The following is a 17500-nucleotide window of genomic DNA, read 5'->3' on the forward strand; positions in this document are numbered from 1 at the left end:
AACTCGTACCACCACATTTGGACATGGAATCGAACACATACCTGTGGCCACACCTGTCGGGTACGCCTGTAAGTACCTTCATTGCCTGAGGAGTCGTGGTATTATTAGTAATGGTGCTATTTCTTATCCTCTCCTGTGTATTTTTGCCACTGTATTTTGAGGCTTTTTTCTTTGCTTCCTCCTGCAGAATTAATGGACGGGGTGATCATTTTAACAAGGTAAGGTCATGTAAGGATGGAATGTCGAGGCTTTTTAAACTTTTACATTACTGTTACATAGGTCTTTCTCTCCTGTTACTCAGATTTAATTGATTCAGAGTACTAATTTGGAACCATGCGTCTTTTATATAATGATTAAAAAAACTATATTTCTTCGTTTCAATCGAATCTCAAATATCCAATTTCTGAATGAAAGTGATGCAAAGAAGCAAAATCTTTTCTTATTATAACAGTACAAAGAAGAAAAATGACAGGTGAGGTACGGTACATAACTGTCGGCTCCAGCTGTACCTATTTTGCGAACTCTCCCACTTTCCCGATCGAGTCTTGCAATGCCCTACACTCGTCCACACAGTCTCTTTGTAAATCTTCCACTACTTCGTTTGCCATTCCTCGTGTGTTAGCAATGTATGTACAAGTCCCTGACACTTAATTAACGTGGGTGTGAGGTTTTGTGTGTCATGCTTCAGTGCAGTTGTGAATATGCTGCATTAAGTTAATCAAACAATCAGGTCAGTCTGTCACTCGGTCAATTCATGGGGAAGAACGATCAAGCTATATTTTTTTTCATGTTTTTCTTGTTAGTGTTGCACTGTTTAGTCGCCTTGCTTTGGTGTGAAGGCTTTATCATAGTTTATCATTATGCTTTGTTATAGTTTTGAGTATAACCTGCAAGGGGATTGGCAATTAAGTTGGCCTTGTTTTACATTTTTTGTTACCCTTGACCAGTTCCCCTTCTTACATAAAAAAGTTCTTAGGTTTTCAATGAAAGGTCAATGGAGACAATATAAGACAAAAAATAACTGGGCATACTAACGAATTACCTCCACTTACTACGTTCCAAGTCGTGTTCGTGCGCCTCTGTACCTTCCCCTTGCTGTGGTGTAATTACTCAGCACAACATTAATTATACCTGTAGGCACCTGTGTTGCCTCATCCCCTGCGTTGTCACCTTAGGCAGCGTCAAGTTTGCTCATCACTGTCTCCCCTTCACTTCCCTCCCCTGAAGTTATGTGTTTCTTTCCTGCCTTCGTAGAGGGTTTTGTATTATTCGTAGTACGTCGGTGTTTAGTTAAGATAATTGTTTTAAAGGAAATTTGAATGTTACATTTCTCGACCTGGTTCAATTATTATTAGGTGTTTGTTTTTCATTAATGCTGTATAGTTTCGTAATTCCTTGCGAAATGATGCAGTGAATATTATACAAGCTTAACGAAAGGGTCAAATTTATGTTATATTATCATTTGTTGTTATTTTCTATTAATTTTCTAGGTTTCACAATTTCCCTTGGTAAATACTCAGGTTGTTTAATTAAGGAAATGGTCTAGTGTGCGTCACGAAGTTAGTTACTGTTATATTTCTCGGATGTCTTATTTTTGTAGGTTACTCACCAATCACTTGCTCTGCTTTACATTATGAGATATCGGGTCAGTGAGTAAGTAACTCGGTCATTTGTCGTGAAATTACAGAACGCAGTGTCCTGCTAAATTATTCATCTACTTTTTTGTGCGTGCGTGTCTTCCATGTGTGTGTGTGTGTGTGTGTGTGTGTGTGTGTGTGTGTGTGTGTGTGTGTGTGTGTGTGTGTGTGCGTGATGGGTTCGTTCGAGGATGTAAATGGGGTCGAGTGTGAGGTTGACACATGGCAACGCCTTGATTAAAACATAACACAAGTGAACAACATTGAAGGTGCCGGCGGAACAGGTGCGTCTCTCAGGCTACAGCTGATTATTATATTTACCTGCCTGCACTGTCTCGCCATCTGGTCCTGCTGCCTGTGTATTCTTTTTCTTTTTTTGTTTACTTTTTTGTTCTTTTTTCATGGTACAATATCATAAAATGTGTTTGTCGGGATGAATGTTGCCTCTTGCTGCTCTGACGATGCTAAATTAGACTGACTTGTTACAGTTCCATGAATAGTAAAGTAAATCATACTCATATTGTGCCTTTTTGAGTATTGGAATGGGTAAGATTTCTTAATATTACTAATCAATTTGCAGTAAAATAGAATAACACTGATTGCAAGTATGTACATGGAAGTATTGTATTGTTTCACGCTTCAAAATTCTTACTCGTATCATGTTTTTCATGGCATCTTAAATAAGGCATAATTCTCTATTTATATAAGTTGAAACACGATAAAAATGGTCAAATAACGATTACGAGAAATAAGTTCGTAAATAGAAACGTTACTTTGTTTCCTTTTTCTCTTTTTTCCTAAATATTTCTAAGTGTCTTCGTGCGACATCCGCGTAAATTTTTCTAATCTTATTTTCTTCTTCGTTTCGTTTTCATGGTGAAGGCGATGTTGTTCTTAAAGTTTTAACACTGCGACACTTTCTCCTTTCGAGAGAATGTTGGACTTGCTGAAATTATTGTGCTGCCTCCTAAGTTTTAGCTGTGTTTTATTAATACTTATTTTTTTTTTATCAACAGCATTCTACCAGTTTGGGAATGTAACAGCAACAACAAGAACAACTAACACACATTTTCATACACCGCCACTATCACTGCCATCACCACCAACACCGTCATCTTCACAGCAGTAAGTCACCACTTTTATCACCACTAACACCATTATCTTTCCAACACTCCCATCACCACATGCACCACCACCATCACAGCCACGCTATATAATACCACAATACTATATAATTTTCTGTATCTCTGAAATACATTTTTTCTAAACTACAAGTGAATATAGAATAGACGTCGACATATTGTGCTCATTTACCCGTAAGGGCGATAGGTGCAGCAGAGGTAGTACGTATTGAACCCTTCCTACCTCACGCCTGCATTAGCCATTGATTGACAGCTCGCCTGCAGACTCATTCATCAATAAATCTTAGGAAATCAATGAGTCCACTCCCTTAGTTACGTGCCTTGAATTCTCTCCGCCTGTCTCTTGTTCACCCACTCTTCTTATGTGCTGCTGCTGGCCACATTCTCCTCAACTTCATGTCGTGTAATGTAAGGTGACACCAAGTAAATGCTTCTCCATCATAAGATTCCTCCTACTAGATTATTTTCTCCCCTTATTAATGTCTGACATGATTAACATTTTTCAGATTGCCATGGCTCTATTAGATTAATAGAAAGTTGTGGCGCGTGTTCAACATACTGCAATAATTTTAAAATGAAAGAAATAGACTCAAAATATGATTGAATAGTTATATCTTTTTTAATACGTGTTGCTTTATTTTCGCTGACATAAAATTGTATTGGGTTGACTGTTATGTGCTGTACTGTCATTGATAGTTGGAAGTTTATGATCTGAGAATTTATACAAATAACTATTGAGTGAAATTTTCAGAGGAGTCTACGTTGGCACAATTTAAGCATCTGGAATTCGCATGGAAGCCTTCCTGGAAGACTTAGTGCGCCTTGTGTCAACAGGTCGGATGCTGGGAGAGAAAGACTTCAAAGCGAATTAACTCGAAAGGCGTAATTTTGAATGTACGTGTTGTAGAAGCTGAGACAGGATCCGCAGACGTTAGTGCTGTGCAGCTCAGGCCTTAAAGGAAACTTGATCCGCTTACAGATGTCTTGTGTGTGAAGTGTATGGCGTGACGCACCGAGCTGCCGCCAGTCTTAACCCTGACATTCCTGGTACACTGCAGAGCCCGGCACACAAGACTCAGGCACGCTTAGGCAGCAGGTTTGGATTCGGGCTCCATGTTATGAGACAAGCTGCACACGGTAAACTTTCAGGGGAGCAGTACATTCGCCACGCCCAACAACCTGTCGTGGGATTTGTCATTTCGTCCTGTTTCCACTTGTTTTGGTCTTGTTTCGTGAATTCGACTTATTTCTTGTTTCTTCTCTTTTTTTGGGTATTTTGAGCTTGTAGATTATCTTGAGGTTGTTTTGATTTACTCTGGACATTTTGGATTTCTCGCTGTTTCCAGTTTTCCTGCTCTTGTTTCTTTTTTCTTACAATTTGAGTTTGTGGATGATCTCGAGGTTATTTTGATTTACTCTGGACATTTTGCAATTGCTATGTTTATTTTGAACTAATTGATGTATGTTTTAGATAATTTTAGTCTTATTATTAGACTCTTTGTTATTCTGAATTGCAATGAAATATTTCGGATTATCGTTTGGTTTACTTTTTACTTTCCTAGGATTCTTTTTGTTGTGTTTTAGAATGTTTTCGGAGATTCATTCAGCTATTCAATTTTGTCAGGCGTGTTTTTGAACTTTATATTGTCTAAGTAAAATTTTGTTTGTTTATCTTCTTTTGAATAAGACACAATGAAAAGAAACTAATTCGAATACAAACAAGAAAGATAGTGATGGTGAATGGTAATGGTGAATGATAATGATTTAAGAACACGCGATGGACCAGGAAGGTGTTGTGGGAGAGGACGAGGTTATGTACCTAATGACTCAATGCCGTGGCGTGTGCAGGAAAATATAACGAGTAAGGGACGAGATTAAAAGGTGAGATTTGTTAAGACGAATAGTTAGTTGTCAAAGACTGCACCAAACTTTTAACTCCGCTCGACCTTGTAGTTACGTGTTAATGAAATGACAAACGCATGCAAAGGTTCCTTGCAGTAGTGAAGGCAATGCAGTGAGCTCAAATTTCACACTCCCGAGCAAGACACAGAGAACTACATTGACATAAAAGAGAGACAAGAGACAAAGAGAGGGAGGGAAGAATAGAATAAAAGTGATGGTGAGTAAATGAGGAATTTCTGTTTTTCCTGTGAATTTATCGAATCTTGGACAATTTGGTGAGGACTGGGTGTGGTCTGAGAGTGCCCGGATTAGGTTGGGACTGGGTTCGCTTCACACAAGGTTGCTTTCATTTCCCTTGAAGTGACAGGTGGTATGATGGAAAGGGGAGGGAAAGGAGGAGGAGGAGGAAGAAGAGGATGAAGAGGAATAGAAGTAGTAAAGGATAAGGGTGTTAAAGGACTGAAGGGTAAGGAGTAGGAGGAAGAGAAGAGTGAAACATATGAAGGAGACGGTGACGTTATGGAGCAAGGATGAGAGGAATGAAGGAAGGAGGGATGAGGAGAGGGAGACAGAGGGGAGCTGGGAGTGGAGAACCAGATGGGGACTGTAATGGAGGGAGTCATTCATCAACCTCTGGAAACTAATAACACACACACACACACACACACACACACACACACACACACACACACACACACACACACACACACACACACACACACACACACACACACACACACACACACACACACACACACACACACACACGCAAACATATTTACTCTTGGGTTCTTAAAAAGGTACTGAAATTTACTTGGAACGCAGCTTTTTCCTTACGTGTGTGCTTTGAGGATCACGGACGGTCCTTCCTGAGCCGCTAATCGTCTGGTGCCGTGCCGCGAACACCGGGAACGAAGGAAGAAGGAAAACGCGGCAGAGGCATAATCACGAGCTGGTGTGTCCCTTAACCGCTAAGCAAACGGTGATTTACCCTGCGTTTATTGTGGAATTCGGCAGTTTATTCCGGTGTTTTTGGTTTTAGAAAGAACTGTTAACTATTTTACTGACGGGTTAGGATAATATATAAATCAATAAAGGGATTTTTCTCATGTGAAACAGTGATACTTGTGGTATTTTATTTTCTTTAACCTTTAGAAATGATTATGAAAAGTACAAAAGAGTATATAAAAGTGAAGATTAATTGGTTTTTCCTTGTAAACTCAAACTCAACGTGCCTCTCCAATTTTGAAGTAGATCTTTTTAGTCCACGTTCTGGATTTCGATGCCATTCCCTCTGAAACCAATTACAGTGATGAATAAAAGGAAGTAAAACATTCATATAAAACTAGTAGCTTTTCTACCTCCATCTCAACGTAATATTTTTATTCATATTGGTTCAAGTGTCCTTTTTCATCTCTTGTTCTTTTCAGTAATACAACACAGCTTAGTAGTAGTAGTAGCAGCGGTAATAGGTGTAGTAGTAGTAGTAGAAGTACGTAGAAGTAGAAGTAGTAGTTGTAGTAGTAGTAGTAGTAGTAGTAGTAGTAGTAGTAGTAGTAGTAGTAGTAGTAGTAGTAGTAATAGTAGTAGTAGCAAAAGAGACTAGACAGGCTTACCTAACTTAACCTAGTGACCCTGTAACCTTACATTTCCCTTTGACATGTCGGCCTTACTTCCACTACAGCAATCTGCCTTTCAATCTACGTGCTCTTCATTTCCTTTACACACACACTACACTGCACATTATTTTCTATTCGTTCTGTTGATCTTTATACTCTGACAACAACAGTAACCTTGACACCTAGCACCGTGACACTCCATGACCCTTTACCTGTCTGTTGCTGGCGGGGGAATGAGGGAAGATATGGAGAATAAAGAAGAGAGGAGCGTGGTCTGGCGTCACTCACTTTTCTCCTTGGGGATCCACGCTCAGACTTGTATCTTTCACCGTGTGTGGATCATTAGTGCGTGTGTAGCGTCCTTGCTCCCAGCTGGCGGCCCTCCATCATTCCTCCGTGATGTCCTACGGCCTCTCAGAATCCACTGTTTTATTTGCTTCCTTCTCTTTGTGTTGGTGAGGTTTTGTGGCTCGTGGTTAGTTGCTTGGTTCCTCCTTTCCTCTTGTATTCTCTTCTCTTTTCTCTTCTAATTTCTCTTCTTTATGGGTTTTGTTAGTGTGTGTGTGTGTGTGTGTGTGTGTGTGTGTGTGTGTGTGTGTGTGTGTGTGTGTGTGTTTCTGTGTGTGTCTGTGTCGTTCCTTGTTTGTTTGATTTTTTTTTTTTTTACTATTGTTTGGTATATTCGTTTTGTTTTTTCCGTGTGAATGAATTGGTGAATAAATTGGTAAGCAAACAAACAAGCGTGTGCACAACCACCCACCCACTCACACACCCACCCACCTACCAACACACACACACACACACACACACACACACACACACACACACACACACACACACACACACACACACACACACACACACATCCGTTCATTCTGTATTATAAATGGTTGCTTCCTCTCTGCCTCTCTCTCTCTCCCTCTCTCTCTCTCTCTCTCTCTCTCTCTCTCTTGTTATCCCTGAAATACTGTTGAATAATATTGCCTTAATGGGAAATGGATAACTATCGAGAAAAAAAAAATATACGGTCCGTCTTTTTTCGGATGATATGATATACGTGCGTTACTTTGGCAACAAGGAAGTAATTAGTTGGACTTTTATGAACTGGATTTATTTTTTAGTATAGAAAGCGTGTTTGTAATTCTTTTCAGTGCTCTCCTCTTCCTCTGAATCCTTTGTTAATGGTGTGGATCGTGGGATTTCTGTATATTTTTCTTTACATTATTTTATTTACGTGGTTACTCGTTTACTTAAAAAAAAATAAATAAACATATGTAAAAGAAAGAAAGAAAAAAAAATGGTCGTCGTCCTCCTTCCTCCTCCTCCTCCTCCTCCTCCTCCTGTTACTGCTCTGCTCTTTCTTCCTTCTTCTCTACTCTCTTTATCATTCTTCTCCATCTCCTTTATTCCTTTCTGATGTCCATTCCTCTTCATTCCTCCCTACATTTCTTTTTCCTCTTCTCTATCTTCCTACCCTTTCATACTTCTCTTTTTAAACTTTATCTTTTTTTTCTATCTTTCTCCTCTACTCTCTCTTCCTTTCCTCCCTTCCTTTCTCAAACTGTCTATATTTTTCACCTTTTCTTTCTCCTCTTCTCCCTCTGCTTTCTCTCCCTTCCTTTCTCAAACTTACTTTCTACTTCTTTTCACCTTTCTTTTCCCTCTTCTCCCTTTTCCTTCCCTCCCTTCCTTACTTTCTTTTTCCTTCTCTTTCTTCCCTCCCTTCCTCACGTTCCTAAACTTCCTACCTTTTTTTTCCTGTCTTTCTTGATACCGTTACAGAGATCCAAATGAAACCGAGGGATGAAACTAAAGAGGGAAATTGAGATGGTGAAAGTGAAATAAGGAAATAAAATCGTAAATATAACAACAAAATGAAGGTTGGACTACTTATTTATTCATTTGTTTATTAATTTATTTATTCATTTATTTATCTGGTTTTATATTCAATCATTTTTTTTTTTTGGTAAGGTTGTTAACATTGTCATTCATTCCATTCATTTTTAATTTTGTTGTCTTTCTCTTTAGCTCAGTTCATTAATTAATTGTATGTTTATGTGTGTGTGTGTGCGTGCGTGTGTGTGTGTGTGTGTGTGTGTGTGTGTGTGTGTGTGTGTGCAATTATCTTCTTTTTTATTTCTCTTTCTCTTCATTTTCTCTTTACAGTGCCTTTATCTTATACAATTCTTCTCTCTCTCTCTCTCTCTCTCTCTCTCTCTCTCTCTCTCTCTCTCTCTCTCTCTCTCTCTCTTTCTCCCCCTTAGTCACTGCTGTGCCTACGTATTTCAACAGCGAGGGTGGGGGGTGATCCTCCTCTTGTTAGCTTGGGATGCATCACCCCGGAGACGCCTCTGCTCCCTTCCTACTTACTTGCCCTTCTATTCCACTGCCTTTCCCTCGTCCCTTCTCTCCAATAATATCCTCTTGCTTCCTTCTTCTTCCTCTTCTTCCTCACTCCCTTACCATCTTTTTCTTTCCCCTCACTGTCTTGCATTTTTCACTATCCTTTCTTCGCTCTTCTCTTTCACCTGTTTCTTCTTTCTCCCTTCCTCCTTTAGTTAACTTCCTTTATTTCCTCTCCTTCCTTTTCACTTTGGCCTCATTTTCCTCTCCCATCGATCTCGCCCCAAGAAGTTTACCTCCCTTCCTGGTATTTTAGCGACTTAAGACTTGCCCTGTTGATTTCCGTCGTTTTCTCTTTGTCTCTGTCTGTGTCTGTGTGTCTCTTTGTCTGTGTGTCTGTCAGTTTCTGTGTCTGTCAGTCTGTCTGTCTGTTTTTGGCTGTTTGTCTGTTTTTCTTTCTGTCTGTCTTTGTATGCCTGTCTGTGTTTGTCTGTCTGTCTGTTTGTGTCTCTGTCTCGTCTCTTTCTCTCTTTTTCTCTCTTTTTCTCTCTTTCTCTCTCTCTCTCTCTCTCTCTCTCTCTCTCTCTCTCTCTCTCTCTCTCTCTCTCTCTCTCTCTCTCTCTCTCTCTCTCTCTCTCTCTCTCTCTCTCTATGTATGTATCTATCGATCTGTCTGTCTGTCTGTCTATCTATCTATCTATTTTACTATTTCTCGTTATTAAAGGTTGAATTTCAGCTGACAAACATGAATTGTTCTTTTGTATTTATTTTTGTCAATTTTGTTATGTTATTACTATTATTACTCATTATTATTATTTTTAACGTTTTTTTCTAGGTCGTACTCTTTGTTTTATGTATCGTGAATACTTTTGAGTGTAGTGATGGATTTTTCGCGTCTCGATTCGTGGTACCCGTCTAAAAAACGGCGTTACCAAGCAATGTTTCATCTGCATTTTCGCTCTCCTTTCACATTTTTATGGCCTGTTAATTTATTTTCACCGCCGCCTCAGAATTCTCATACTGAAGCCTTATATGATATATCTTCACCACTTGTTTCTAGATAGTGATGAAAAGTGAAGTTTTTTATCACGCCTTTTTCATTGCTCTTTATAAATTAGGTGCTCACAATGACGGTGGTTTTATATAACGTTAAGTGAGCCGCTGTTTCTATTTCACCATTTGTAACTAAGCTGCTGAACGGTCTCACTATCTGCAACAAGGCGGAACACATCTACACACACACACACACACACACACACACACACACACACACACACACACACACACACACACACACACACACACACACACACACACACACACACACAGACGAGGCTCTCCCCTGCCAGGCCTCGGAAAATTATATACATACATGCTCGGCTTATTAATATTCCGTATTTAAACACGGCACTAATTAAAGCCTCAAGGATAACACGACGAAACCGAGGCTGAAAGTTGCGTGAAAACAAGCTTCCAGTTAACCAGGGATTATGTTTCTGCTTTCAGGGACGAGGGTTGTCCGCTGGTGAGTGAAAGAACGTAGAAAAAATATAAAAAAAAGAAAAAATTTATATGTAAAACGAAAGGAATGTGATATCTAGCTGGCATTACTTATCTTCATAATCACAATAGTTTTTAATTTATGTTCCTCAGGTAAGAATATAGTTAGTATTAGAATATTCCCCTTCTACGAGGTTAGCGTTGAGTAATTATTGATATACTCATAAAAGCTTGGGTTTAATGCAGGGGTTATGTTATTTTGTGGTAAAGTTCTTAAGATTTTCGAGGTAATGGGGTAATGACGTCAAAGTAATGGGGATCAGAAATGGGCTATTTTCTGTAATTACTCTTCTGTTGTTCTTAAGGTTTTCTCGATGACTTTTAGTGGAAGATAGAAATTCATGTTTATATATGTATTCATGGACGGTTTTCTCTGTAATGAGGGGAAGAAATCGTTCTCTATCATCGCTGTAATTCTTGTTTCTTTTTTTTTTCAAAGGTTTTCACGTTAAGATTTAGTGGTAGTGAAAGTTTATTTTCGTTTTCATATTTGCTTAGATCATAGAGTTTTTAATGTTATGAGGTTAAAACATCGTTCTATATCATCCCTGTAATTTTTCTGCTCTTTTTCTTCAAAGGTTTTCACGTTGTGTTCTAGTTGTAGTGCATGTTTACTTTAGTGTTTATATTTCCTTAGATCATAAAGTTTTTTAATGTTATGAGGGTAAAAAGTCTTTCTATATCATCTCTTTAATTTCTCTGTGCTTTTTTTTTCTCAAAGGTTTTAGTGGTAATGATTACTTCTTGTTCTTTCTTTGTATATTTATAGTTACTCAATCAATAGAGTTTTCCAGGTAATGTGGTTAAAGAATCAGACTAATCTATGTAATTGTTCTGTGCTTTAAGTTTTTTTTTTCTCCGTAAGTTTTGGTGGATGTTGGTAACGCGTGTTCTCCTGCCGGAATTATGTTATGTTGCGGTGAAGGTTAAGGCGTGGCGAGTGATGGACACGGTGTTCGTTTTCTTCGTTTTCTTTATTCTTGCCTCGTCCAGCCAACAGTGTGGAACAGTGGAGGTGAAGTGTTGTGCTGGTAAATGCAGGATGGAACCTTAGAATATTGTGATTTCTGAGGCCTTGTTGCTTCATATTCTATCCTTCTCGTTCTCATTTTCTATGTCTGTATGATGATTGTTTGTCTGCGCAGTAGTTCTTGGGTTTGTAAGACTGTAAAAAGTGCTTTTATCTTTCTATAATCACACTGTAGATAATTTGAAAGTATAATAAAATGGTTCAAATCTCTTGCTCTCTCTCTCTCTCTCTCTCTCTCTCTCTCTCTCTCTCTCTCTCTCTCTGATAATATACGAATAAAAGAATTTGACACGTTCTTTGGTACTGGTCTGTTAGTTTAGCATTTAATTTGTTTCCAGTGTATATTTTGATGTCGGTGAAAGGTCTGATTGCGTGTCGTATTTCACAGCAATGAAGGGACATCGCTCATCGCTGACGCGTCATCATTATCGAGGCAAGTTGAGGCTCGAGAGTAATTTCCATTCACGTCTGTTGTTGGGATGAATGTAATTTCCTATTTGTTGTAAATCGAATGTCATTACCGCGTTGTCGTCGTTAATACGTCCAGCACAATTAGTCATCGTCGTTATTTATCGTCAGTGTCACAAAAGCCATTATTCCTTACACGTGGAAGGGACTGAACACACACACACACACACACACACACACACACACACACACACACACACACACACACACACACACACACACACACAAGAGGGTATTTTTTCTGTGAATCACCTTTATGTTATTACCGTTTTGATTTCTGTTTCATCTCTTTCTCTCTTTCTCTTTGTTGCTACCATTACATCCACTCGTTATCGTCACAAGCCTCACCTACCACCACCACCACCACCACCACCACCACCACCATGGCACTATCTCCTCACCATCAGCGCCTGTCAGTATCAGTTCCTTTCTCGCTCATCTTCGCTGCTCCATCTCATGAGGGAAGTCTATTTTCTTCTCACTCACTGAAGGGGGAACTCATATATATGCATAAGAAACGTAAGAAGCTTAATAGGCAAGAAACCCCTCGTGTGGAGCTCCGCCTCTCAGATTATACCTCGTAACTTACCGTGTAAAATGCTGCTCAGGTAACACTAGATCAGGCCGGGTTATTACGGAACAAAGGCGGGGTATGTAAGTGTGTGGCGTTACTTTGCATTCCTCATTCACAATATGCCCACCACTGCCACCACTACCACCACATCTATTATTACTTAAACTGCAAAGCTTCCCAACGCTTCCCTTCCACCCTTTCTCTCGATTTCCCCTTTCTCCAACTTCAATACCTACCTTCATTTCACTTCTCTGTAGCTAATCTTGTTTTCATTTTCCAGTTATCTGTACGTTATATTATTTCTTCCACTCCTTCCTTAAAACATTTCTGTGAATCATGTATTATTCACTGTTTAATTTCATTACGTATATCTTACTAATCTTGCTTACCTTCTTCCTGCCTGTGGGTTTCATGGTATTTTCATTTGTTCCTTATCATACATCTGGCATCTCTGTTTATCTTCATTATTCTACTTGCTCTTACTTCTCCTTGAAATGATCTTGGTATATTTCTTCCTTCTCCGTACGTGTTATAGAATTTCCTCGCCTTCATTATCACGTATCCAAGAAATAAAAAAGATAGTCTTCCCTCTACTCAGGTTCTATATCACATTACAGCAATCTTGTCCTTTCCCTTTACTTAAATGCAAGACCCTTAATGGAAGCTCATTCTCACTCTGCTTCGTTACCTTATTCTCACATACCTTATCCTCAACACGAATCTTGCTCACTCTACTCTATACTCGGGTTCTGTGATGGAAGAGACACCCTCGAGAACGTAAAATTACTTGAACGTCTCATTTACTCGAAACTTCTCCTTTTTCTCTCCCTTTCTTACTCACTTTGTCTCTTCCTTTTCCAAACTTTAATTCTGCCCTTCATATTTCTTCCCTATAGTATCCTTTCCGTACAATTTTCCTGCCTTTCACCCAACTATATTCCTTTATTCTACTCGGTAACCTCCTCCCTTCACTCCCTAACGGTGTCTCGCTCACACTCTTTAATACTTTCTCTTTTTCCCTACTCTGAAATTGAAATACGGAGTTCGAGGGGTTGGATTCCTGAATATTTCGCCTCGTACTTATATTATTGCGACTCCAGGAGCATTTGCTAACTCTCGGTGCATGGAAATGAGTAACAAATGATCATGGATGCCGAAGGAAGCGTGTCTGATATTACTACATGTGTGAAGAATGATGAAACCTGAGCAAGGAAAAGAAGGATGAGAATGATGATGATGAGGAGAAAGAGGACTAAGAGGGAGAGGTGATGGAGGACGAGGAGAAGGATTAGGAGGATGAGTACGAGGAGTGAGAGGGGAGAAGAGAAGTAGAGCATGGGATAAGGGTGTAAAGAGAGGGGAGAGAAAAGAAGGAAAGCGAGAGAAGTAGCATTAAGGGGAGGGGAGCCGCGCGTGTCGAGTACCCACACACTTTGCCAGTTACCGACTAATTAGGGCTTGTGAATTATTAACCGCAGAGGTCACCTGGAGGTCACGATCACGACTCAAGAGGTCACAACCTAGACATATTGTATCCCAACCCTGTAATCAGCCCAACATGCGTGCCGACGGCGCCTCGACCTTCCCCGCCTGCTGGACACCTTTGTGGGTCGAGGGTGAGTGGCCGCCCGGAAATGGTTTTGAGTACGTGATGGTACATTATGCTATGCTGTGTGTGTGTGCGTGTGTGTGTGTTGCTTGTGGCACTGCCTGCGCTGAGGAGTGGAGAGGCTGGAGCCAGCAGCGTGCCGTGCGTGGAGGGCGGCCCGCAGGTCCCCAAGGGGCCGCTCTGGTGGCTCATTGTGGTAGTGTTTGTTTTTGTTTGGGTGTTAAGAGCGCCGTGGTGGGAGTGGATATATGTAAATTTCTCTTTGTATATCCGGGTGAGTTATAGGTTTGCGTGTACATGTGTGTGTGTTTGCGCAGTGCCGGTGACGGGCAGTGTGCGTGCCGGGAGCGCTGTGTAAACTTGGAAATATATCTGGCAATAGATTGACGAGCCAATTAGCTTTTGGCTGTGTAAACGGACTTGATTACGTATTCGTGTGTGGCTGTCTGTATCCATATATATATATATATATATATATATATATATATATATATATATATATATATATATATATATATATATATATATATATATATATATATATATATATATATATATATATATATATCTCTAAAAGATGGACAGTTGGTTGTAGAGAGAGAGAGAGAGAGAGAGAGAGAGAGAGAGAGAGAGAGAGAGAGAGAGAGAGAGAATATATAATAATAACTACACGACACTCAGGGAACGCATACTTTCGACAGCGCCATTGTTAACAAACTGTGATTGGAAAATCTTTGAATCGTTTCTGAAACATGATATAACAATAACATGGAACGCTGTGGTAACACATTGTACATAATTGTTAGTATACCAATGATACGCGGGAGCTTTTCACGCTTTAACACCGCTTGGGATGTGCAGGGAAGCTTGAATAACTTCAGCTTTCCTCCTCTTTTTTGCTTTCTCCTAACCAATATGCCATTGTTATAATATTTCTTCAGTTTAGGTCCATAAACAAAATTTTTAGGTATAATCAAGACAACAAGAAAATGGTGCTTACGTGATTGTCATGCTGTGCGTAGAGGTGATTGATTGAGATGTGTTGTGGAAAATGGAAGAGATAGTGATGGTAGGTAATTGTATTGGTTCATGTTATTGTCTTTATTAACGTTTTGTATCTGTTATTTGTTATTTCTATTAATGTCATCATAATCATCAGCATCCCATTTTGCTTCATTAAAACTTTTCACACTAGTTTAATTATCATGTATTCATAAATGTATTGTTAATAATGCTGTAACATATTATCATTATTATTATTTGTGCTCTTATTATTATTATTATTATTATTATTATTATTATTATTATTATTATTATTATTATTATTATTATTGTTATTATTATTATTATTGTTATAATTTTTATTATTATTATTATTACTATTATTATTATTATCATTATTGTTATCATTAGAGAGAGAGAGAGAGAGAGAGAGAGAGAGAGAGAGAGAGAGAGAGAGAGAGAGGTTAAAAAAAGGCTGTTCGTAATTATTCCATAAAGTTGAGAGACAAACTTACATCTCTCATCGGTCCTAATGAGCTGGTGCTTGTGTTAATGGTAGTGGTGGTGGCGGTGGAGGTGGTGGTGGCGGTGGAGGTGGTGGTGACGGTAGAGGTGGTGGTGACGGTAGAGGTGGTGGTGACGGTCGTGGTGTTGGTGATGGTGCCGTCGCCACGTGTACAGCTAATTTTCTTCTCTTCCTAGTGTTCCTGTGTCATACAAAAGTGTGTTCAGTTCCATTGTTCTTTATCCTGATGTCCCTTATTTCATATATATCCCTGGTGTACAGATATTCTCTCTCTCTCTCTCTCTCTCTCTCTCTCTCTCTCTCTCTCTCTCTCTCTCTCTCTCTCTCTCTCTCTCTCTCTCTCTCTCTCTCTCTCTCTCTCTCTCTCTCTCTCTCTCTCTTCATGCTTGCGCAGGATTGATTTCGGATATCTAAACTAATTTTTTAATTAACTCTCACCTCACCCTCATCACTCACTGTCAGTCTGCACTTACTCTTCATAATTAATTACTCTACATTTTCTTGAATATCATCACCTAGAACTCCACGTTAATTTGTAGCGTAGCGTGCTGGCGGATACGATTATATTTATTATCCATTTTATTGTGGACCCCGGGACTTGCCAGGTGATTAGTTTTCAAGAATATAGTAATAATTTATGGTGTCTGATTTAGTTTTATGTGTACTTCACTATATCGTCCTTGTTGGTCGTCTCCTTCAGTTACAGTCTAAGCAGATTGAACAGTTCAAGTGGCATCACACATTCTTGTCCCTCACTGTCCTGAGTTCTGAAAGTTTTGCTTCTTTTTCACCCAACACTTGTATGAACGTCCTCATAGAATGTATTCACTCCATGTAGTAACTTTACATCCACTCCATTTGCCTTCCACACATCCTGCATTATTTTGCAATATCTTCTTTCATACGTCTTTTCCAGGTCTCAGAATGCAGCATACGCTTTCCTTCCCATTTAACATTTTCTCTCGGGTATGCTTTCATTTTCAGGATGATAATATTTGCATCTCGTCTAAATCCACAGTCGCATTAAGTCTGAAATGTTTATCACATCACACACGACAAAAAATGCTTCTCTGTTAAAATAAAAAATTGAAACAAAAATAGTGCACAGAAGGTTAATGCAAATATATATGTTTTTGTTTTTTTTCTAATGCAAATATGTGTGTGTGTGTGTGTGTGTGTGTGTGTGTGTGTGTGTGTGTGTGTGTGTGTGTGTGTGTGTGTGTGTGTGTGTGTATGTGTGTGCGTGCGTGCGTGCGTGTGTGTGTGTGTGTGTCCCAAGTTTTGTTCGTGTATGTCCATGTGTAGCAATAACCCCGTGAAACGAAAGGGAAAAATATGCATGAAATGTATTTTTATTTTGCATGGTAGTCCTGAATAAAAAAAAATCTAGCCCTAAAAAAAAAGATCGTACGTAGTAATGTGGGCGGCAAAAATATACATACGCATATAAATATAATATGGTAGCAGATGACGTGTTTTGTCTCTTATGGTAATTTTTAGCTGCGACTCGCCTGTGCCGCGGCCATATACATTGTACTGGTGTGGCCTCTCTTTTATAGCACGCTTTACCATCATCTATGCCATTAGTGTTCTCATGGAACTTTGCGATAACGAGGCACGGACAGGTTGGTGTGTGGTGTGGGGTGTGTGGTGTGGTGTGGTGTGGTGTGGTGTGGTGTGGTGATTTATGATGTATGTTATGGTGTGGTGTAAGTTCATGTTGTTTTGTGGTGTGTTGTGTTGTGTAACGCTTTGTGTGGCGTATCGAAGGTAGTTAGGAGATGTATGATGTAGTGTGATGTAGTGAATTATGTAGCAGAAGTATGTTGTCAGTAGTTAGTAATAGTAATAATAAGATGAGGTGTAATATGATGTGGTGGAAGCACGTGGGATTTGATATGGCGAGAGGATGATGTGATGTGGTGTGATGTGGTGTTATAAGTACAGTAAATTCAGCGGTGTTGATATGGCGATGAAACATAATTATTAAACTTCGTTCCTTCATCAGAGAGAGAGAGAGAGAGAGAGAGAGAGAGAGAGAGAGAGAGAGAGAGAGAGAGAGAGAGAGAGAGAGAGAGAGAGAGAGAG

General features: G+C 39.4%; 1 protein-coding gene across 1 annotated transcript in view; it reads left to right on the forward strand.

Moving 5' to 3' along the window:
- Window positions 1–17500, forward strand: part of LOC123515838 — a 128943-nt gene that overhangs the window by 21597 nt on the left and 89846 nt on the right. Inside the window, exon 4 of the mRNA XM_045274724.1 lies at window positions 1–68. This exon is cut by the window's left edge and continues 131 nt beyond it. Coding sequence (XP_045130659.1) covers window positions 1–68 — 68 coding nt within the window. The remainder of the gene's footprint in view (window positions 69–17500) is intronic.

Source organism: Portunus trituberculatus, chromosome 40, assembly GCF_017591435.1.
Source record: "Portunus trituberculatus isolate SZX2019 chromosome 40, ASM1759143v1, whole genome shotgun sequence".
Taxonomy (NCBI): domain Eukaryota; kingdom Metazoa; phylum Arthropoda; class Malacostraca; order Decapoda; family Portunidae; genus Portunus; species Portunus trituberculatus.